The following is a 23,477-nucleotide window of genomic DNA, read 5'->3' as shown; positions in this document are numbered from 1 at the left end:
TTTAAGAATGTTATCTTGATGCTCAATCAAAATTTCCACCCACTCCTTCTAGACCTGCTCCCAGAGCAAGTGGAAGCAAGTCACCTCTGTCATCTCTGGAACAGACCTTCAAATATGCGAAAACAGTGATTACATCTCCCCTTCCCCCTGTCTTTCATCTATTTTCTTCTCATTCTCTTGTCCACACTGAACACCTCCATCCTGGAGAACACAAGGTTAAGAGGAGAAATGAGCACTATATTAAAGCATGTGAAAGGATGCCATATTGAAAATTCAGTCAGTTTGTTCTCTGCTGCTCCAGAAACTAGGACACAGAGCAATGGGTTCAAACTGTGGAGAAAGAGATTCCACCTAAACATTAGGAAGAACTTCCTGATGCTAAGAACTGTTCAACAGTGTGATATGTAGCCTCGGAGCATGGTTTCACTGATTTTTTGGCAAAGTATGAAGATAAAATTCTTAAATGTAAACATACTTAGATGATAGAACAGACTACCTCAGATGGTGGTGGCAGTGACATTGAATGGTCACCTGTCAGGAATGCTATTGTATCTTCTCAGCCTTCTCTTCTCCAAGCAAAACACACCCAGCTCCCTAAGCCAGGCTTCCAGACCTTTGACCATTTTGGTCATCCTCCTCTGGATGCATTCCAGCTTGTCAATAACTTTCTTGAATGGTGGTGCCCAGAACTGACATAGTATTATTCCAGATGAGGTCAGAATAAAGCAGAATGGAGAGGGTACTATGACTTTCCTCAGCCAGAACACTGTACTCCTATTGATGAAGCCTAGAATCACATCACTTTTTCCACTTGTCATATCACACTGTTGACTCATGTTCAGCTCGTGCACCAGTCCTAGATAACTCATTTTCCTGCCTAAGTGTAGTACCTCACAGTTCTCCTTATTCAAATTATGTTGTTAGCTTTGATCCAGCTCTGTAATCTGTTAAGAAGAAATCAAACATTTCTGTGCAGAGGGAGTTGCTCTTTGGGGAATTCTAGTGTGCACATCTACAGCTAGTCACTCTTTTCTCCCCAAATAGGACTATACACTCCAACTGTCCTGCGAAAAGTGGGTGCTAGAAACAATACCATACAAAAGCAGACTGGCACAACCTGGGGATCACAACCAGATACAGTGCAGACATCTGCCCTTGCACTTTGCTACTGTTGCTGAGTACGCATGCTCAGTGTGGAGCACATCTCACTGCACTAAAACAGTGGATGTGGCTCTTTGTGAGACATGTCACATTATCACAGGATGTCTATGCCTTACACCACTGGAGGAATTGTACTGTTTAGCCAGTATTGCACCATCTGACATCCAGCAGGAAGTAGTAGCCAATAATGAAAGGACCAGGCAGTGACATCTCTGGCCCATCCTCTGTTCAGATATCAGCCAGCATGGCAATGCCTTAAATCGAGAAATAGTTTTCTAAGATCTATAGAGATACTGGCAGGAACACCTCAGCAAGCGAGAGTCTAAAAGTGGCAGGCTAAAACCTGGAACCTCAATCTGTGACTGAGACTGGATGAAAAACTCCCTCCTGAGCACACAGAAAACTGGGCGACTTGGAAAACACTGAACAGACTGTATTCTGGCACCATGAGATGAAGAGCCAACTTTAAGAAATGGGGCCACAAAGTGGAGTCCACGACATGTGAATGTGGAGAAGAGCAAACCACAGACCACTGACTACAATGCAGCCTGAGCCCTGCCACATGCACAATGGAGGACCTTCTTTTAGCAACACCAGAGGCACTCCAAGTGGCCAGCTACTGGTCAAAGGACATTTAGTACAGTGTTCCCTCACTACTTTGTGGTTTGCTTTTAGTGGACTCACTGTTTCGCGCGTTTTTGAAAATATTAATTAAAAATAGAAAATATTAAATATTTACATTCAGTGGAGGCCAGGGACCCCGTAAATGTGGCAGCCTGAGGCATGGTGGGGAAGACCTGCCTCCTTGGCCTGCTACTGTCTGCATGGCTCTGGAGGCTCTGCAGAAGCCAGGGAGGCAGGCAGGTGCCCTTGGGATGGACCAGGAAGCAGGTAAGGAAGTGCAGGTAAGAAAACAATATATAAAATAATGTATAAATATTAAAATTAATATGGTGTACCTACTTATCGCAGGTGGTCCTGGAACAGGACCCCCACGATAAGCGAGGGAACACTGTATAATGTCAAGTTTTTAAACTTCGCATTTTTAAATACATTGCAACTGTACCCTGGGTTCGCTTCTAATACAATAAATAACTGTCCTGTTTTGGCAGGGATAGTCTTGATTAATCCTCTGCTATCCCACTTTTTGAGATGCCTTGAAAATGTTCCAGTTTTTCTCCCCTTCTTACTTCAGTTGTTGCAAAGTACGTTCAAAATACAAAGCCGTTTGCCTGTAATTAACTCAGCAAGGGGGAGAGGGGAGGAAAGGGATAGGATTTTGCCCTGCCCTATATACTCAGGCAAAAGCAAACAACCTTACTTATGTGTTCTTCATTCATTGTTGCCATCTTGAACACGTTCTGATACTGCTTGGCCATATGTTTCTGTTTTCATGTATGGATTGTTGCTGGAAATGTGAGGGGTTTTTTTTCTTCTTGTTCAGAAAAAAATATTTCCTTTGCCGAAAATTTGTTTTCTGTGTATAAAATGCACTCTTTCAGTCCTCAAGCAAGTGCACCATGTGGAAACAATCTCTCCACATTGGTGGGAGTTTCCAAAACATTGGGAAATCCATTCTTCTGCTGGGAAATGAGTTGTGCTGCAGATTCTTTCTATTCCTGCTCATCTGATCAAGCTGAGGAGGTCGGAAGAGTTTTGGCACTTCCCTTGGCAATCACTTGTATCTTCCCCAAGGGCATGTCTCCCACTCTTCAAGAAAACACTGCTGCTCCATTTCACAATGGAGATCTGCGCAATTAGCTGAGAGCGTTGCTGAGCAATATTGACAAGTTGTCAAAATCAGTCTGGAGAAACACAGATATCACCAACAACTGGAAACTGATATTTATAAATGAGAATAAGGATATAAAAGGGAGAAAAATCAATACCCAGGCTTCCGTAACTTAGAGCCATTAAGCCAAATGAAGCCCATCCCACCTGTCATGGTGATCTTGTTTTGCTGCTTTGCTTCAATAATAAGCTACAGGGTTTATCATGTACCTTGTGGGCTACAGAAAAAAGTAGTGGGTCATTGTGCATATGTCAAGTACAGAAAGCATTGGGGAAAAACACATTTCCTCCATGGCAGCACAGCAGGTTAAACTGCTAGCTGCGGAAAGCTGCTGACCAGAAGGTTGGCAGTTAAAGCCACGAGTCGGGGTGAGCTCTTGACTGTCAGCTCTAGCTCCTGCCAACAGCAGTTTGAATGCATACAACACAATTAGATCAATAGGTACTGCCTCGGCAGGAAGGTAAAAGGGTGCCCCAATGCAGATATACAGATATGCTGCCAACACAATCGGAGGCGTGCATGGACAACAGGCTCCTCAGCATAGAAAATGAAACAAAAGCACCTCTTCATGGCCAGAGTTGAATATCGCCTCCAGACGCCAGAGATGGAAAAGCGGGGAATCTCTTTACCTTTGTCTGTGTTGTATGTCATTGAATGTTTGCCTCATATGTGTATTGTAGTCCACTCTGAGTCCCTTTGGGGAGATAAAGCGGAATATAAATTAAGTGTATTATTATTTGAAACACAACAATATTAGTACACAGCAAACAAGATCACTATGCTGATTGTTGTATTGGATCACACATCGGACACTTCCCAAGTATCTATGACTGTGATGTATCGGCGAATAATGCGTGCAGATCCCAGTAGGGTGGCCTTTTGCAGCTGACAAATGGTAATTTTATCAGCGCTGATTGTGTTTAAGTGCAGGCCAGGGTCTTTAGGCACTGCACCCAGTGTGCCGATCACCACTGGGACCAAATTGACTGGCTTGTGTCAGAGTCTTTGCAGTTCGATCTTGAAATCCTCGTATCGTGTCAGCTTTTCCAGTTGTTTCTCTTCAGTCCTGCTGTCGACTGGGATTTATTTATTTATTTATTTATTATTACCTCTCAAAATCCCTTGGTGGGTGTGGATGGCAATTTTGTCATATTGTTGATCCGCTGGGGCATTTTTTGCCTCTAGTAGTCTTATCACCTCCAACAGTTAGCCACACCTGCTCTACACCATTGGTTATTCTGCCTTTCTAGCCTACCTCACCAAGGTAGGCTTGAAAGTAAGCACGGTGTAGTGGTTTGAGCACTGGACAATAGCAATAGAGACCAGGGTTTGAATCCCTACTAGAGCATAACCTTGGGCAAGTCACACACTCTCAGCTCCAGAAAACCCTGTGATACTGATCAGGTGATCCTGGGTGCTACAGCCTTCACTGCACCCACAATAATTATTCTGATCACTATCTAAGCCCAGCTGCATATAGTGAAGTATCCCAGTGGCTTGAATTAAGGACTCCCAGTGCCTCTACTCAACACATTTGACCAGGACCAATGGTGAACAGATAGTTGTGAGTCAGAGTCAAGACACTTGTTCCAAAAGAGGCAATCCTATATTTCAGGGCTCCACTTTGCCATACTTCCTCAGCCTGGGCCATTCCCCCAACGTAATCGCATGAAACAGAATCCATACAATCCTCAAGCCTGTTGTGTCTCAGCAAATGAGTGTATGGACAAACTATTCCTTCGTGTTAACAAACCAAGAGTCAATGTGATTATTCTCACAAATCCTCTGTCACAAGGAGAAATCAAAATAATAACCCACTTCCTAAGCGCTGATTGTTTTAGAGGTCAGAGTCCTACATTAGCAATTACACTTCAGGGATTAAAAGAAGAAGAAGTTCTAAGTCTCCAAATGTGGATTAAAAATTCACTAAAGAGAATAGTGGATTGAAGCCTGGAAAGCATTTTTAATCCCCTCTGGGAGGTTCAGGATACAAACCAAGGATGGTAATTAGCAAGACGTTCATCTTTAAACCTCCCCAGTAATTTGAAGAGACTGAACAAGAGGGCTGGACCAAATTCAAAGCTTCTCTCTTCCTTTCCTTTCCTCCTTTTCAGTCAAACATCTCGCTTCCTTTCCCCCATTTCCTTTAGGCAATCAAGATGGCAAAGAATAATAATAAAAGATCCTCTTTGATTTACAGCACATGTAACACAATAAGCAGAATATTAGAAGCCGACGCACAATGATAGCATCAAAATCTGCCTTCCACTTCTTTTCCGCGAGCACATTCTGCTGTGCATGTTTAGAAAGCCTAATATAAAATGTTATGGAAGTAAAGGAATGTTTTGCAATGAATAAAGAGGAAAGAAACAAAACTGTACCTCTGGCACATAAAACCCAAAACAGTGGCTTCTGATCTTGATGAAGCCGTCATTTCCACACAAACATGTCTGCTCAAGGAAGTCTTGTGTGCATTCTAGGGTGCAGGTTCAGTTGATTTATTTATGTATTTATTATTTACTATATTTATACCCCACCCTTCTCACACCGAAGGAGGCTCAGAGCAGCCTTACAATAGGCAACAATTTGATGCCACATAAAGCAGACATATCATAAAATATGCATACACATTAAGAACATAAAATTAAACAGCATATAAACATTTGAACTAATTATTAAAAACCACAAAATCCAAAATCATAGTCAAGGAGCAATTGTGGCTCTACATATTCCATCTTCACTTATTGCACTGCATTATTGTCCAAAGGCTTGGTCCCACAGCCATGTTTATTAATTTCTTTCTGAAGGTCAGGAGGGAGGGAGCTGACCTAAAGTTCCATTGCTGAGGGGCTACTACTGAAAAGGCCCTGTCCCTCATCCCCACCAACTGCACCTGAGAAGGAGGCTTGGCCAGAAGATCTTAACCTCCGAGATGGTTCATAGAGAGGGATACATTTGGACAGGTAAGCTGACCCAGAACACTTTAGGGCTTTATAGGCTAAAGTCAGCACTTTGAATTCTGCTCAGCAGCAGATGGGCAACCAGTGGAGCTGATGTAACAGGGGAGAAATCAGGCTGCCACCTGTTGGACCACTTGAAGCTTCTGAACAGTCTTCAAAGGCAACCCTATAAAGCCTATAAAGCCCTAAACGGTTTCGGTCCAGCTTACCTATCCAAACCTATCTCCTTATGAACCATCTAGGACATTAAGATCTTCTGAGGAGGCCCTGCTCTTAGTCCCGCCTTCCTCGCAGATGCGCTTGGCAGGGACGAGAAACAGGGCCTTCTCAGTGGTGGCCCCTCGACTGTGGAATGCCCTGCCTAAGGATTTAAGATCAGCCCCCTCCCTCCTGAGTTTTCGAAGAAAAGTGAAAACCTGGCTTTTTGAGCAGGCCTTCCCAAATACGGCATAGTTATATGAAATCATTGAACCACTTAACGGTGCAATTGAATAATGACTTGACATGGAGATGCTCACGATAAGGTATTTAAGGCTTTGTATATATTTTTTAATATTCTTATATTGTATGCTAATGTTTTAACAGTATTTTATGATTGATTTACTTGTTATAATTGTTAAGGCATGAAATTGTTGCCAATTTCAAATCTCCAAGTCGCTTCTGGGCTGAAAGGGGCAATATATAAATGTGGTAAATATAAATAAATAAATAAATAAATAAATAAAGCCCATGTAGAGTGTGTTGTAGTAGTCTATTTTAGATGTAACGAGAGCATGGACCACCATGGCCAAGCCTGGTTTCTCAAGGTATGGTTACAATGGTGCAAAAGCTCACCTGGCCACTGCTGAGACCTGGGGTTCCAGGCTCAGGGATGAGTAAAGGATCACTCTCAAGCTGTGAACCTGTATCTTCAGGGGGAGTGTAACCCCACCCAGCATAGGCTGTAACTTGTTTGGCCTTGCAACTGACCAGGAGTACCTCTGTCTTGTCTGGATTCAATTTCAATTGTTCACCCTCATCCAGAGCATTACAGCTGCTAAGCACCAGTTCAGGACCTAAACAGACTCCTTAGCAGTAGGAGGAAAGGAATGATCTGCGTACAGATGACGTCAAACTCTAAAACTCCGGATGATCTCTCCCAGTGGCTTGTAGATGTTAAGCAACATGGGGGACATTACTGAACCCTGCGGGACCCACAGGAAAAAGGCTTTGGAGCTAAGCAGGTGTCCCCCAGCAACACTTTCCAGGAACAGCCCTCGAGGAAGGACTGGAGCCACTGCAGGACAGTACCTCCAAGTTCCATCCCCGTGAGGCATCCCAGAAGCATACTATGGTCTATGGTATTGAAGGCCAATGAGAGGTACAAGAGAACCAACAGAGACACCCACCCTTGTCCAGTTGTTTGCGTAGATCATCCACAGTTCATACGTTGAGACCAGGCTGGTTTCACTGTAACTTCCCCCACAAACAATTTGAGTGATATTTATTTATTACTGGCTTATTTTTCCCCAGCACTGGAAGTTCTGGTTAGGAAGCAAAAAAGCAGACTCCCCTTTGTTTTAAAGCAAGACCCCATGCCTTTGTTTTAAGGGAGAATTACCATTATTCAAGGCTTTTGGGGAGCTTCTTTTTCTAAATGAGGAGTGCAGAAGAATCCAGGGCACCATATGTGGCTCTGTTCTAGGGACTGCTCAGAAGAGTGGCCGGCTCTCTCTCTTACTTTTTCTTTGCAGTGTTTTTACATTGCTTTCCTGCCAGAGCTCTCACGAGAAAATGTCAAAACAGAATTTAAAACGTCAGCCCCATTAGACTCCTGTCCCCATGGGCCAAGCGATCACCCTGGGAATGCACCACACATTCTGAAGAGAAGAAAAAAAACACGGATTGGAAAGGAAAATCATTTGTGGTGGACCAACTTTTTTTTTCCACCAGCTACGTTTGTCCTCATAATGCACTTTCCACAAGTAAGTTGTAGATTCCTTTGGACAACTTTGTAAACAATGTAAAGCAACCAGGAACCTACCTTTTCCCCAAGGGAGTTGATTTCCTTCGGCAAAATATAACCGTCGGTGCATATTTCCCAATATAATCCACACTCTTTTGCACGTCCCATGTGTATGGATTGCTGGCTCGTATGCTGAAAACATTCACACCTTTCTTCACCTTTGCCCTGGAAGAAGCAAGAAGCCGTGTTAACAATTAGACAGAGACTGTCATCTCTAGCTATTCCATCCATCTTCATTGCATTACTCATTACTGGTCTTTCAAAGGTTCTGCAGTTCAAGATGGATAGCATTTGTTATTCAGAAAGAAAGGTATGATTTAAAAAACCTGATTGCAAGGTGTATTTGTACCTTCTGCTAGAAATGAAATCAGAGGGAGTTCCAAGACTGAATAGCAGAACTAAGCCTTCCAAGCCTTCTAGACATGGGAGAGTATGACTAGTGACCTTATCACATTGGGATATACAGTGTTCCCTCGCTACTTCGTGGTTCGCTTATTGCGGACTCACTGTTTCATGGGGAGCAGGGAACTGTGTAGAGAGTGCCAAGCCTGGTGAGGAAGGGACCTCCCAGGTAGGGAGCAGCAGAGGTGGCGAGGAGGAGGAGGCCACCACTGAAGAGGGCTTCGGCGGCGGTGTCCTCTTCCTCATCTCTCCACTGCTCCCTGCGCCTTCCTCACCAGGCTGGGCACCCAGCTTGGGTGCAGCGGAGGTGGCAAGGAGGAGGCCGCCATGAAGTAGGGACACTCTGCCCACTCGAGTGGGTGGAGTGTCCCTACTTCGCAGATTTTCACTTATCGCGGGTGGTCCTGGAATGGAACACCCACAATAAGTTTATATCCATTTATATCAGTATGCATTCCATATTTTGTAAAGACTGGATGCATACTCTATTGAGACGGGATGCATACTCTCCTCATCACACCTGATTATTACAATTCTTATGATCTGAAAATACTGCGCTTTGACTCATCACGCCACGAAAGGCTGGCTCCTCCCAATCCATTCAAAACACCACCTGCATCACTCTATGACTTTTTAAAAAGTATCATTGCTGAAGGGATGCATACAGATTTTCCTATCACACACAAAAACAGTGCTTCAGCAATGGAAGTATCCATAGCATTTCAAAAAACACAATTAAAATTCCATCTGCAAATAATCCGTTTCTGCGACCTTTTGCAGATGGATTCCAACAGAATACTGACGGGATGAGGCAAACATCATGTGATGGGCCTCTTTTGAAACCATTCTCAAACACCCAAAGTCCCTGTGGGAGATGGTGGTGGGGTATAAATTAAGTAGTAGTAGTAGTTGTTGTAATTATTATTATTATTATTATTATTATTATTATTATTATTATAAACAGTATCAGAAATGGAGTATTTCCTAAAATGATAAGGTCCTAAGGCTGTCAAACTCATTTTCACTGAGGCTCAGCTTTATGGTTATCTTCAAAGAACCATTGAATCCATGGATGGAAAATCTATGGATACACAGGGCCAACTATAATTTTTAGCTTTTACCCAGTTTGGGTTCCCAGATGTTATTTATTGATTTCTTGATTTATTTACTTCATTTATATACCATTGTTCTCACCCCTGGGCGGACTCAAAGCAGTTTCCAACATATTCACAGCAAAATTCAATGCCTTACGAAACATGAAAACAACAGCAACATAAAACTAAATGAAATCATAAAATGTAACTACATTAAAACATGGGATTAAAAACATATCAATATAAACATTAAAATCACACAATCCAGAAGCATGTTCCAGGCCATTCCAGCATCAAATAACAATTACACATAATCCGTGTTCATTTCTTGTCCTGTTTACTGCCCAAATGCTTGGTTCCATAGCTATGTTTTTGCTTTTTTTCTAAAGGCCAAGAGGGAGGGTGCTGATCTAATTTTGTTGGGGAGGGTGTTCCATAGATGAGGGACCACCACTGAGAAGTCTCTGTTTCTCATACTCACAAGTTGCACCTGCGAAGGAAGTGAGACTGAGAGCAGGGCCTCCCCGGATGATCTTAGCCTCCGAGATGGTTCATAGGGGGAAATGCATTTGGACAGGTAAGCTGGGCCAAAACAGTTTAAGGCTTTATAGGCTAAAGCCAGCACTTTGAATTGTGCTTGGAAGCAGATGGGCAGCCAGTGGAGCTGATGTAACAGGGGAGAAATCTGGCTGCTGCCCGTTAGACCACTTGAAGCTTCTGTACAGTTTTCAAAGGTAACCCCATGTAGAGTGTTGCAGTAGTCTATTTGAGATGTAACAAGAGCATGGACCACTGTGGCCAAGTCTGGTTTCTCAAGGTATGGTCGCAATTGTGCAAAAGCTCACCTGGGCACTGCCGAGACCTGGGATTCCAAGCTCAGTGATGATCACTCCCAAGCTGCAAACCTGTGTCTTCAGGGGGAGTTTAACCCCACCCAGCATTGTGCTCGGTAGCAGATGGGCAGCTAGTGGAGCTGATCTAACAGGGGTGTTGTATGCTCTCTGTACACTGCTCTGGTGAAAAGTCTGGCTGCCACCTGTTGGACCATCTGTAGCTTCCAAATAGTATGCAAGGGCAACCCCACGTACAACACGTTGCAGTAGTCTATTCAGGATGTAACTAGAGCATGGACTACTGTGGCCAAGTCTGACTTCCCAAGGTGCACAAGTTTTAATTGTGCAAAAGCTCCCCTGGCCACTGCCGAGACCTGGGGTTCCAGGCTCAGTAATGAGTCCAGGATCACTCCCAAGCTGCAAACCTGTGCCTTCAGAGGGAGTGTGACCCCTGACAAGCACAGGCTGTAACCCTATACCCTGAGCAACAATTCCCATCACTATTGGGGATGCAAGCTGTGGATAATGAGAACTGCAACCCAACAGGCCTTGTGTCCCTGAAGTTGGGGAAAGGTTAAAGGACATTTTAAAGTCAGGCATCCTGACTAAGCCCCATTTTCCTGACTAAACACTATCCTGACTTCCAGATGTCACTGTATCCCACCTCCCATCAGCTCTAGTCATGATATCTAATGATGAGGAATACAGGAGCTGTCGTCCAGCATCTAGAGAACCACATAAAATTACAGGTGTTTGCCTACAATCTCGCCTCAGTGACATCAACAACTAATAAGAGGTCTAACAACATCTGCAGGGTCAGAGTTTTCACTTCTTTCCTTTCCAATCTAGTTTGTCCTTATAATTGGAGAGGGCTGTGCGCCAGTGTCTTGATCCTCCCCCATGAGTACTAACATCAAAATTAATTGCAGGAAGGTGGCACAAATGGGGGACCATGAAAAATAAGAGAAATGGCACCCCTGCACACCTCGTGCCGATTTCAGAATCCAACTTTCTGGATGTAGAATTTGAATTATTGTGGCATACATTGTCGTACATATATTTTTAAAAGCAGGTCACACACAGCCCCTGAATATGTATGAGGGCTTTTTCAAGTGCCAAATCAAGAAGAGATGTCATTATTACAAGGGAAGACACACTTGGCAGTGTCCCCCCAAGACACTTTACAACTTAAATAGTGGGAATGGTGCCAAAGCATTGTAACAAAGGACATGGGATTAGTTTCCCAACCAATTTGGATTACAAGGCTTGCATATATTTGATTCATCTGTCTAGCTGGCCTGCAGCTTCTTCCCTTCAGCTGTTGTCACCGCTTGTCTTGAACAATTATTATACACAGAAGGACAGAACACTTGCCACTGGATTTCTTAAAGCCAAGAAGAATCTCAACAGGTTTTGAGTAGAGATCTCAGAAAAAATATCTATGCATATTTCAAAATATTAGATATGTTTCAATTGTGAATGTGCCCAATTATCTACTTGCAAGCCATTATGGAAACCAAACCTTCATTATCCTCTGAAACCTCTGTTTCTCATAATTTCGTAACAGAATGATTCAGTTTTTAAAAATAAACAGGCAAAAATCAAGGGATGTCATGGTGCCCCTGTATTCTGCTTTAGTCAGACTTCACTTGGAATATCCCTGTGTCCAATTCTGGGCACCACAATTCAAGAGGGATATTGACTCTTAAGCTGGAAGGCATCCAGAGGAGGGCAACCAAAATGAACAAAGGTCTGGAGACCAGTAATCTCTCTGAGGAGCAGCCTAAAGAGCTGGGTCTGTTTAGCCTCAGAAGAGAAGGCTGAGAGGAGACAGGAGGGCCATGTTAAAATACTGGAAAGTATGTCATACAGAAGAGGGATAAGGATTCCTTTCTGCTGCCCTGGAGACGAGGACACACGGAGCAATGGGTTCAAATTACAGGAAAGGAGATTCCACTTGAACATTAGAACTATTCAACGGTGGGATGCTCTGCCTCAGAATTCAAGGGAAATTCCTTCTTTGCAGGCTTTTTAAACAGAGGATGGAGAGCATCTGTAGGGAGTGTTCTGACTGTGCTTTTCCTTCATGACAGAAGAGGGTTGGACTGGATGGCCCCTGTGGTCTCTTACAACTCAACGATTCTATAAAAATGTGTATTTCTTTTTCAAATAGCAAGGACCGGTTTAGGTGCATAATGATGGGACAGAACTAGCCATGTGGCATGTGCAGTCACTAGAGTTGTGCACAGAATTCGTTTCTCCCATTTCATTCATTTCTTTCATGTCTTTCGTTTCTTCAGGAGCATGAAACAGGAAAGCTCCTCCCACTACGGCAATCCTCAACACGAAAGCAAGCAGGAGCAGGCCCCAGCTCCTGGCCTGATTTTCGGCATCACAGAGTAAGTGCCACTCCGCTGGAGGCACTGGCAGGCATGGACGCTCATGCAAGTCCCACACGCACTCTCCTTGGAAAGAGAGTTCGTGTGTGGCATGCGGGCTCTGAGTACCTGCGCCTGCACACCACATATGCACTCTTTCCAAGGAGAGTGTGTGTGTGGCATGCAGGAGCGTATGCACCTGCCAGGTCCTGCAGTCAGCCGAGCAGCTCTTACTCCAGAGTAAGAGGTGCTCAGCTAGCTGTAGGCCATGGGAGGCTTGGGAGTTGTGGGTTTGCATGCCACACACACACACTTTCCAAGGAGAGTGCATATGTAGCATGCATGAGTGCCCGTGCTTGCCAGGGCCTGCAGCTGAGTGCCTCCTCTAGAGTAGAAATAACATGTACAAAGAAGCCTCCTTAAAGTGTACACTGGGAAGGGGAGCCTGGGTGAGACCCCCCCCCCCCATAATGAGCCAATAGAAAATGGATCTTTCGGCACTGGAGAGCAAAAACTAATCAGGGACTCCACTGAAAGACAGGACACAAAACAGCTCAAGGTTTACCCTGAATGCACAACTCTAGCAGTCACCATCCAGCAGCTAGCAGCCACTAGCTCACTACATAGCTACAGTCTCAGTTCCTGGAGCTCAGCAAAAAATAACAAGGTGAACAAGCGAGGCCAATAGCTGTGTTTTGCCTGGGTGTGGTGGAAAATACAGCATAAAGTGGGTGCGTGTTTCTTGTGTTAAAGCTCTCCATGCCCAATGAGTCATTTGGGAGTACTTGTTGAGTTAAAGTTTGGTTTTTGATCCATTTTTATTTACTTAAAACTGCTAAAAATTGTTGGTGATGGACCTCATGTAGGCACCTGCAACAGCTGTGGAATATTTGTGTTCTTGCTGAAGGATATGGGTAAGCAAGAGCCAGTTGGTGGCTCTCTTGAAAGAGAAGGTCCAGTAGCTCGAGATCCACATATCCACCTTCCAAGATATTAGGGAGCAAAAGAAGAAAAGCCCATCTTGGAGGAGAAAGACACAGAGGGTGCCTCTGAAGAAGAGGTCACTTCCTGAACATAGGAGGTAGACATTTGGAGGAAAGAGATGCATAGAAGGTCCAGGAATCATTCTGTGAGTTTGGAGCTACAAAAGTCTCTATTTTCCATTCTAGCAAGGAGGTGACTTTGGATTCATAACTTTTTTTCTGGTCAGGAGCAACCTGAGAAACTGCAAGTCGCTTCTGGTGTGTGAGAATTGGCCGTCTGCAAGGATGTTGCCCAGGGGACAACCAGATGTTTGATGTTTTATCATCCTTGTGGGAGGCTTTTCTCATGTCCCCACATGGGGAGTCGGAGCTGACAGAGGGAGCTCACCCGCACTCTCCCTGGATTCGAACCTTCGACCTGTCGGTCTTCAGTCCTGCCAGCACAAGGGTTTAACCCATTGCGCCACCAGGGGCTCCCCATTGAGAGGATTGTGATGATTAGGGTTCTCTGATGATTAGGGACCTGTTGGTCTTCAGTCCTGCCGGCATAAGGGTTTAACCCATTGCGCCACCGGGGGCTTCATGATTCGTAAATGCTATGCCAGAACAATCTAAAGCTCTTGCAGATTCCTACCAGCCTGGTAAGGCATCTAGTGCATCCCTCTACTTGGTTTGGATGGTTTGCATAAGTTTAAAGGACCAAAAGTTATCATATTTTCAGCCCCAGGCTTGGTGCCCTCGTATTAGCTTACTTTTGGAGATCCAAAGTGTATGCTGACATATGAACAGAAAAGATTGACATGGGTGCGTGTGCACACACACACACATCCAAATGAACTTCTTTGCCCTTGACATTTACAATACCCAGTGAAAGATGCAAAGTCTGATCCTGACTGTTTCTAAACCAAGAGAAATCTTTGTACACTGTCTCCCCTGTGGTGAAGGCATCGGAAGGAAAGCCTTTTTCCTCTACTTCAAACACATGTTCTCTTGTTTAATTCTATACTTTAGATAAATAGCGCTTGACCTGAAATTCTGTTATATTTTAAAAGCACAGAAAATAAGCAAAGATCAGGAATGAAAAACCTGATTAATCAAACCTAAAAGAAGTGTGCTCTAGTAGAAGCATCAGGTTAAAAAAGTGCAGAGAGAGAAACTGGGTGATCTCACCTGATTGCAGAACATCCAGATTGATTACAATCTAAATTAAACCCCTGTTTATGCAAATTAACCAAGGGTCATGGGTCTGATACATTTTCAACACAATGCTCGGCTTCTTCTGAGTAGATGGGAGGACTTCTTCAGGGGAATATATTTTGAAACCAATAGTGACTGATGGCTTCTGTGTCAATGGGTTGGTGGCTGTGTTCTGATTTTTAGTCTGGCTTTAAGTGAGCTCAACAAGATGGCAAATAAGGTAAAGGTTTTCCAGTCATGTCCAAGTCTGGGGATTGGTGCTCATCTCTATTTCTAAGCCGAAGAGCCAGTATTGTCCATAGACACTCGCTGGAACACCTCAGCAAGTGAGAGTCCAAAAGTGGCAGGCTAAAACCCAGAACCTCAATCAATGGCTGATACCAAATGAGAGACTCCTTCATGGGCACACTGAAAACTGGGTGACTTGGAAGGCACTGAACAGACTGTGCTCTGGCACCACGAGATGCAGAGCCAACCTTAAGGAATGGAGCCACAAAGTGGAATCCACGACATGCGAGTGTGGAGAAGAGCAAACCACAGACCACCTACTGCGATGCAACCTGAGCCCTGCCACATGCACAATGGAGGACCTTCTTATAGCAACACCAGAGGCACTCTAAGTGGTCAGCTACTGGTCAAAGGACATTTAATAGAATACCAGTTGTGCAAACTTTGTGGGTTTTGGGGGGATGTTTTTTTGCTTTTTGTTTTGTTTTGTTTGTTTTTAATGCAATGCAACAGTTTGGTTTGCTCCTGACATGATAAATAAATAAACCTCCAAGGTCATATGGCTGGCATGACTGCATGGAGCATCATTATCTTCCTGCCAGTGCAGTACCTATTAATCTACTCACATTTCCATGTTTTTGAACTGCTAGGTTGGCAGAAGCTGGGGCTAACAGTGGGAGCTCACATTGCTCCCCAAATTTGAACCTGCAACCTTTTGAACAGCAAGTTCAGCAACTCAGCGGGTTAACCCACTGCACCACCATGGGCTCCAAAATGTTCAAAATAGTTTCAAAACCTTGGATAGTTCTTTTAAAATCTCAATCCAACCTAGAGCAGAGTTATACATTCATAGAGTAGGAAGACACTACAAGACCCATACTGTTTAGCCCCCTGCCATCCAAGAAATAGAATAGAGTCAAAGCACTCCCAACAGATGGCCATCTAGCCTCTGGTTAAAAACCTCCAGAGGAGAAGATTCCACCACACACCCAGATAAAGTATACCACTGCCAAACAGATCTTACCATCAGGAAGTTTTTCCTAATATTCAGATGCATTTGGTATCATTTGTAAACAAAATCCACACTTGCCTTCCTCCAGTTTGCTGAAACTTCTCCTGTTCTCCAAGAATTCTAAAATATGATTGCCAGTGGTTCTGAAATTACTTCTGCCAGTTCTTTTAACACCCTTGGATATAATTTATCTGGCCCTGGAGACTTGAATTCATTTAGATTAGCCATTTATTCCCGTGCTACCTTTTTACCTATTCTGAGCTGCATTTCCTCAGTTGCATCTTCTGCTTCATCCTCCCCACTGTTAACCTTTCGGAAGACGACTGAGGCAAAGGTGTCAAATAGTTCTGTTATTTCTTTTTCTCCTGTTAGCATTTTGTCATCATCTGTATGCAGTGGCCCTACCATTTCCTTATTCTTCCTTTAGCTACGGACATAACAAAAAAAAAGGCTTTTTATTGTGTTTAACCTCTCTAGGAAACCTGAACTCATTCTGTGCTTTAGCTTTCCAGACTTTCTATCTAAACCTCAATTGTTTTGTCCAAACCTTCTCTGGTTGTCCCAACTGGATTTGTGCACCTATAATTTGATCCCATTTAATCATACAAAATTTCCACTTGTTGGGTTGCTGTGACTTTTCTGGGCTGTCCAGAAGCATTCTCTTCTGACGTTCCACCCACATCTATGGCAGGCATCCTCAGAGGTCGTGAGGTCTGTTGGAAACTAGGCAAGTGAAGTTTATATATCTGTGGAATATCCAGGGTGGGAGAAAGAACTCTTGTCTGTTTGAGGTAAGTATGAATGTTGACATTGGCAATCCTGATTAGCATTTAATAGCCTTGCAGCTTCAAAGCCTGGCTGCTTCCTGCTTGAGGGAATCCTTTGTTAGGTGGTGTTAGCTGGCCCTGATTATTTCCTGTCTGGAATTCCTCTGTTTTCTGAGTGTTGTTCTTTCTGTTGAAATTACCCACATGCTTCTCTGTGTTGTCTGACACGATGATTGTTAGAGTGGTCCAGCATTTCTGTTTTCTCAAATAATATTCTGTGTCCAGATTGGTTCATCAAGTGCTCTGCTATGGCTGACTACTCAGGTTGAATTACTCTGCAAGGAACATGAAAGGCACTGCAGACTAATTCAACCAGAGAAGCCAACCATAGCAGAGCACCACCATGTTAGACTACACAGAGAAGCCATTGACATCCACAAGCATATGGACAATTTCAAGAGAAAAGAGGAAACCATGAAAACGAACAAAATCTGGCTATCAGTATTTTTAAAACTCTAAAATCAGGGCAGTAAGTAAATAACAGCACTCAGAAAACAGGGGAATTCCAGACAGGAAACAATTAGGGCCAGCTGACACCTCCCAACAAAGGATTCCCCCCAGCAGGAAGCACCCGGCATTGAAACTGCAAGACCATTCAATGCTAATCAAGGTGGCCAATGGCAAGATTCACACTTGCTTCCAACTGATAAGAGTTCTTTCTCCCACCCTGGACATTATAAAACAGATATATAAACCCCACTTGCCCAGTTTCCAATGGGCCTCACAAACTCTGAGGATGCCTGTCATAGATGTGGGCAAAATGTCAGGAGGGAATGCTGCTGGAACATGGCCATACAGCCTGGAAAACTCACAGCAACACAATGATTCCAGCCATGAAAGCCTTCAACAACACATTTCCACCCATTCTTCCTTTGTTGCATGTTTTAACAGCATTTTATGCATTTTGGCAATCAAATGATCATCACCTGGATACAATCAATTTTCAAACTCTGTTTCAACTGTTTCAAATCCAAACATGTTTTCATCCATCTTAAACCACCACCTGATATCCATTGGGAAGTAGCAGCCAGTAATGAAAGGACTAAGGTAGTGACATCTCCGGCCCATCCTCTGTTCAGATATCAGCCAGCATGCCAATGCCTTAAATCACAAAATAGCGTCCTAAGATCTACAGAGATATTCACAGGAACACCTCAACAAGCAAGAGCCCAAAAGTGGCAGGCTAAAAACCAGCACCTCAATCAGTGGCTGAGACAGGATGAGAGACTCCCTACTGGGCACACATAAGACTGGATGACTTGGAAGGCGCTAAACATACTGCGCTCTGGCGTCACAACATATAGAGCTAACCTTAAGAAAGTGGAGTCCATAACTTGTGAGTGTGGAGAAGAGCAAACCACAGACCACTTACTACAATGCAGTCTGAGCCCTGCCACATGCACAATGGAGGACCTTCTCACAGCGACACCAGAGGCACTCCAAGTGGCCAGCTTCTGGTCAAAGGAAATTTAGTACAATGCCAAGTTTTAAACTTTGTGGTTTTTCTATACATTATTACTGCATTCTCAATTCGCTTCTGACATGATAAACAATCAAAATAACCTTTCATGTGCCATTTATAACCTTTTGTGCAGACTGCAAAAACAAAGTTTAATAAATTTTGTCCATGTTTTTATGACAGAACCAATTAGGAAATGACATTCATAACCCAGGAACAAAAATTGTGTTACACAGTATAATTTGAGCAAGAAGAGGGTCATTGTGATGAAGTAGTTCAAGAGTTGGAGCATAACTCTAGAAACCATGAAACCTCACTGGAAAACCTTGGGCAACTCACAGTCTCTTAGCCTTGTAGGAGTGCAATGGCAAAAGCTCCTATGATATGTTTTCCCTTAGTGTTGCCATGGGACAGAAACAACCATCTGAGCAAGATGGTTCAGAGAATGCTCATTCCACCCATTCCCTCAAGGCCTTGAAATTCAGCATCTGACCAATATCCACTCCCAGAAAAAACCAGTCCTTTCTCATCCACACTCCTGCATTTCTGATGCAGATCACAGAGTGTTGTTTGTGGGGATCACGGGCCTACGGAGAGTTTGCAGCATGAAATTCCTGTCAGGTACAGATTTTCAGGTCTGTCTGGTTCACATTTTCCCCAGGGCTTTTCTACACAGTCTTGCAAGTCTTTTCCTATTTATCAAGAGGTGGTTTTGTTGTGGGCATGCAGAGAGAACTCGATAACCTTGCACATATGTCAGCAGAGAACCACCTGCATGCTCCAGTTTACATCACATTTGTGTAATGCTTGAAATAAAGTAACAGTCTGGTCCTGGACTCTGCTGAAGGCACAGAAAGAACAGTGCCCAAGGAAGACAGAATATTAAAGGCACACACATGTGACATTCCCCCACCTCATTTCTTTGGTGCTCATTGTAAGTGGCACTATAACTCAGTGTAGACCACTGCTTCCCAACATGGGGTCCCCAAACATTTGGTTTCAATTTCCAGAATAGCTTATTCTCAGACATCTAATCCAAAACATCTGGTAATGAACTATTGGGAACCAAAAAGATACTCTATACTGGACGAGTGGACAAGATCAAACAATGATCAGATAACATGGATGCCTATATTTTCCCTTTATGTCACACTGCTGTCATTGGCACACTACTTCAGAAGGTAGTGGACTTCCATACAGGCAGTCCCCAAGGTACAAACAAGATAGCTTCTGTAGGTTTATTATTAAGTTGAATTTGTTTGTAAGCTGGAACAGACATTTTTAAAGTGTACTCCAGGCATATATACACACACACACACACACACACACACACACACACACATATATATATATATATATAGAGAGAGAGAGAGAGAGAGAGAGTGAGTGCTTTGGATAGCACAGGAAAGGTTTAACACCCCTGTTGTGGTTGTTTTGCTGTCGGTGGCCCTGTTTAGCCGATTTCACCTCACTTTCTGTCCCTGTGAGAATTGGATTTTGAAAAAATTGACTTGCTCAGAAACAAGGATTGGTGAGAAAGCTTCAGTGGAGACAACCTTTCCCCATTGATTAATGCTTATTTCTTTCACATATACTCTCCTCAGAAGCAAATCCTCTTGAGTGCATGCAGCTGAGTCTTGAGCAGTGTTTCAAGAGCTCAATCATGTCAATCTCTGCTTTTTGATAAGGCTATTTGATAAGGCTATTGGATGCCTGAGTGTGAGCTTGTATGGTTCTTGGCCAACTGCTTCTGTCTCTGCAATCACTGGAAACAGTATATGTTCTAACATGGAAGTCTCTGTATTATCTTGGGATGGATATGTACTCCCTGTTCGGAACTTCCTTCCAAACCATCCAGTTTGGACTTTGCCTGAGATTGAAGAACTATACTAGGAATTTGACAGAACTATGAAAGCAACAGCGAGTGGTGGATGGCCCTTGTGGTTTCTTCCAGCTCTATGAGACTAACACCTGGAAGATATTGAGCACCTTTATTTATTGAAGAGAATATTAAAATGACATATATCCTATGAATGAAATAATGCACAATAGAATCAAAACACTGTGATGTAGCTTGAAGTCTGGGAGATGCATGTTTTTGTTCCAACTAAGTGGGAAACTCACCAAGTGACTACGGGCCAGACACTGTCTAAACTAGTGGTTCCCAAACGGTGGTCTGTGGACACCCAGTGACCACAAGAACTAAAATATGATCCACAGCCTCACCATTACTACACCGTTGCAACGAGAGCAACTGGTCTCGCAAAACCCTCTTATAGTGCCAAGGCTTATTAAATATGGTTTTCTGTGGGCAAGCAGATGGTGACTACTGGATGGCATAAGTTCTGTATCAGAAACTAGAGTTGACTTGGTTTATCCAATCCAATTTTCTGAATCAGCACCCCAAACCGAATCTAAAGTTTTCCAAAACCTGATTCATAACCCTTTTGGTATTAATGTTGGAGAGGGGTCCATGATCAAAGTGGTCACTGGTCAAAAAAAGGTTGGGAACCCCTGGTCTAAACCTACCTCACAGGATTGTTGTGATGATCAAGTGGCATGCAGCAGAACTATACATGCCACGCTGTGTCCATTAGAAAAACATCATCATATAAATGTGATACATGATCTACATCACCACCAAAGTCATTACAGAAACAAAAACAAGAGATACTAACAAATATACCAAATCAGCCAATTAAATTGTCTCGAAAACAAACAAAAAAAGACAGGGAAATAATTGCTATGTTGACACTAGCTGCACCTCCATTCCAACATTATTCCACAAAGAGTGCCCCAATCAAGGAAGCTTGAAGGTCACCTCACCAGCTTCTTCAGAGACAGGCGCACATAGGACTGCAAACTCCACAAAACAGCGATTTTGCTCATTCCCAGAAAGATATTACAGCTGCAAAGTTGTGCATTCTTACGCTGGAGCAAGATCTCTTCAAATCCACTCAACTTCAGAAGCAAATAAGTAGGCAAAGTTATTTACTAGAAAATAAACTACTGTGCCTGGAAATAAAGAAAGACGATTGAAACAGATGGAATGAGTCAGTGATGGAAGTACCAGGAATCAATACCTCTGCACTTTCCACGCACATAAAGATGGTAATTTCCCAATTCTCTCTTCTTGACCTGCTAAACACCTTGTTTACTTGGGCGAAAAGAAGCAGCTTCAACTCACACAATTAAAATGCTAGGGTTGTTCCCTTTTCATTTACTTGTGGGTGTGTTTTAGAATCTTTCAATGGTTTTCTGTCTCTTTCTTCCATTTCTTTGTAACTGACAACCAGTTAGCACTTTAACTCTGATATTGACAATGAGATTCTTACTTAAGTGTTGTATAAAGTGGAACCCTGGCTGGCAAAAGCATAACTAGGTCTCAATGCCAAATGCCACAAAGGGCTATCCTGCAATTATGGCAACATAATTGTTTGAGCCACCAAAGGGATGCATATTTTATTTTATTATGTTGTTTATGAAAGGATTCACAAGTGGGAGGGAGGGTGATCCAAACTGGGTTTCAAGAGAAGGTGGATTTTCCAAGCTTTGGGAAAACATAGCTGCATTTGTTCAGATATGTCTCCCATTTTATGTTGAGCTCTTTTGGTCTCTCTCTTCACTGCCAAGTAGATAGAGAGTCTGTACAAAGTAGTGGCAGACTACACTGAAAAGTGAGGCAATGCAGTTCGATGGTCACAAAAAAGGTCTTGGGCACTACTGTCCAGTGGTGCCTGGAGCCAAAAACGCAACGACTGGATGCAAAAAAAAAATCAGATTTTTTTATCCTAAAAATCCTGCTGCCTGTAACAAAGGTCTAAGAGAGACGATTCAGCCCCCTGAAGCTGCTAGGAAGTCTGTACAAAGCTGGAAACCACCAAATGAGTGTCACTGGGAAGCAGAGACACTCAGAGAATGACTGAGATCTTGATGGGTTTGGATTCTTCTCATTATTGAGCACCAGATGCTTCACTTCGGTTAACCCTTGTCCAACTTAACACTCTTGCCATCTTTAACTACCATTCCACTGGTTGATGAGTGGGATGGAGCCAGCCTACCAACTAGGCACACTCCAGCAGCTGCTGAGAGACCCTCCCGCCATCTTTAACTGCTCCGGGGTGGCCTTTTCCATTGGCTGCCTGGCTGACTAGCATTCTAGTGAGAGCCTGATTCCATCAGGGCACCTATGGTCTGAATAGTTCCCATATTTGCCAGACTGTAAGAACAATAACAAATCCTTGTGGCTCCAAAAATTATATTTGCTATCCTCTATAGCAGTGTTTCTCAACCTTCCTAATGCCACAGCCCCTTAATACAGTTCCTCATGTTGTGGTGACCCTCAACCATAAATGTATTTTCATTGCTACTTCATAACTGTAATTTTGCTACATTTATTATTTGTAATGTAAATATCTGATATGCAGGATGTATTTTCATTCAGTGGTGAGAGCAGTGAGTGCTGCGACTCCATTGGTGGCTTCCCTGAGCTGCGCTCCACTCGGCGTTCCCTCCCACTGGCCAGCATTGACCTGGAGAGGCCGGTGCAGCAAAAGCGCTCTACCATTGCCACCATTTCCTACTACCGTGCTGTGACCTCTTCACTAGCTAGCTATGGCTAGCCCAAAGTTACTTCAAGTCACTGATTCCTCACCATTAACTTAGTGCTGAAACCAGGCATGGCTTAGATTGGGGCTGCTGATGCTCAACTTTCAACTCTATTCCTTTAGTGTGGACTTTTGTTTTTGTTTTGTTTTCAGATTTTATTTTATTTTTATTTTTTGTGGAGATTTATCTTATGGCATGAATACTCCATATTCCCAAATGTGAACACTGATGGAGTTTGGGTAAAACAGATCTTGGCATTTGGGAGTTGTAGTTGCTGGAATTTGTAGTTCACCTACAATCAAAGAGCCCCATGAACCTCAGCAATGATAGAAGTGGGCCAAACTTCCCCCATGCCTTGAAGGGACTCGCTGGAATGAGCCTCCCTCCAGCCTCACATGCTCCCCCTCACCCGCACATGAGCACCATGCTGCCATGCACCGAGCACACCTGCTTTCCCCTCCCTGTTTGAAGTCTCAGAAACAGTCTTCCCTTTGGCTGTGAGGCCAGCCAATTACAGGGTTTTTTGGAATTTTGGTGC

General features: G+C 43.5%; 1 protein-coding gene across 1 annotated transcript in view; it reads right to left on the bottom strand.

The window, feature by feature from the left end:
- Positions 1-23,477, bottom strand: part of TMEM132D (transmembrane protein 132D) — a 444,061-nt gene that overhangs the window by 262,976 nt on the left and 157,608 nt on the right. Inside the window, exon 3 of the mRNA XM_060785602.2 lies at positions 7,937-8,083. Coding sequence (XP_060641585.2) covers positions 7,937-8,083 — 147 coding nt within the window. The remainder of the gene's footprint in view (positions 1-7,936; positions 8,084-23,477) is intronic.

This window comes from Anolis sagrei, chromosome X, assembly GCF_037176765.1.
Source record: "Anolis sagrei isolate rAnoSag1 chromosome X, rAnoSag1.mat, whole genome shotgun sequence".
NCBI lineage: Eukaryota > Metazoa > Chordata > Lepidosauria > Squamata > Dactyloidae > Anolis > Anolis sagrei.
This window is presented reverse-complemented; position numbering and strand designations above follow the sequence as displayed.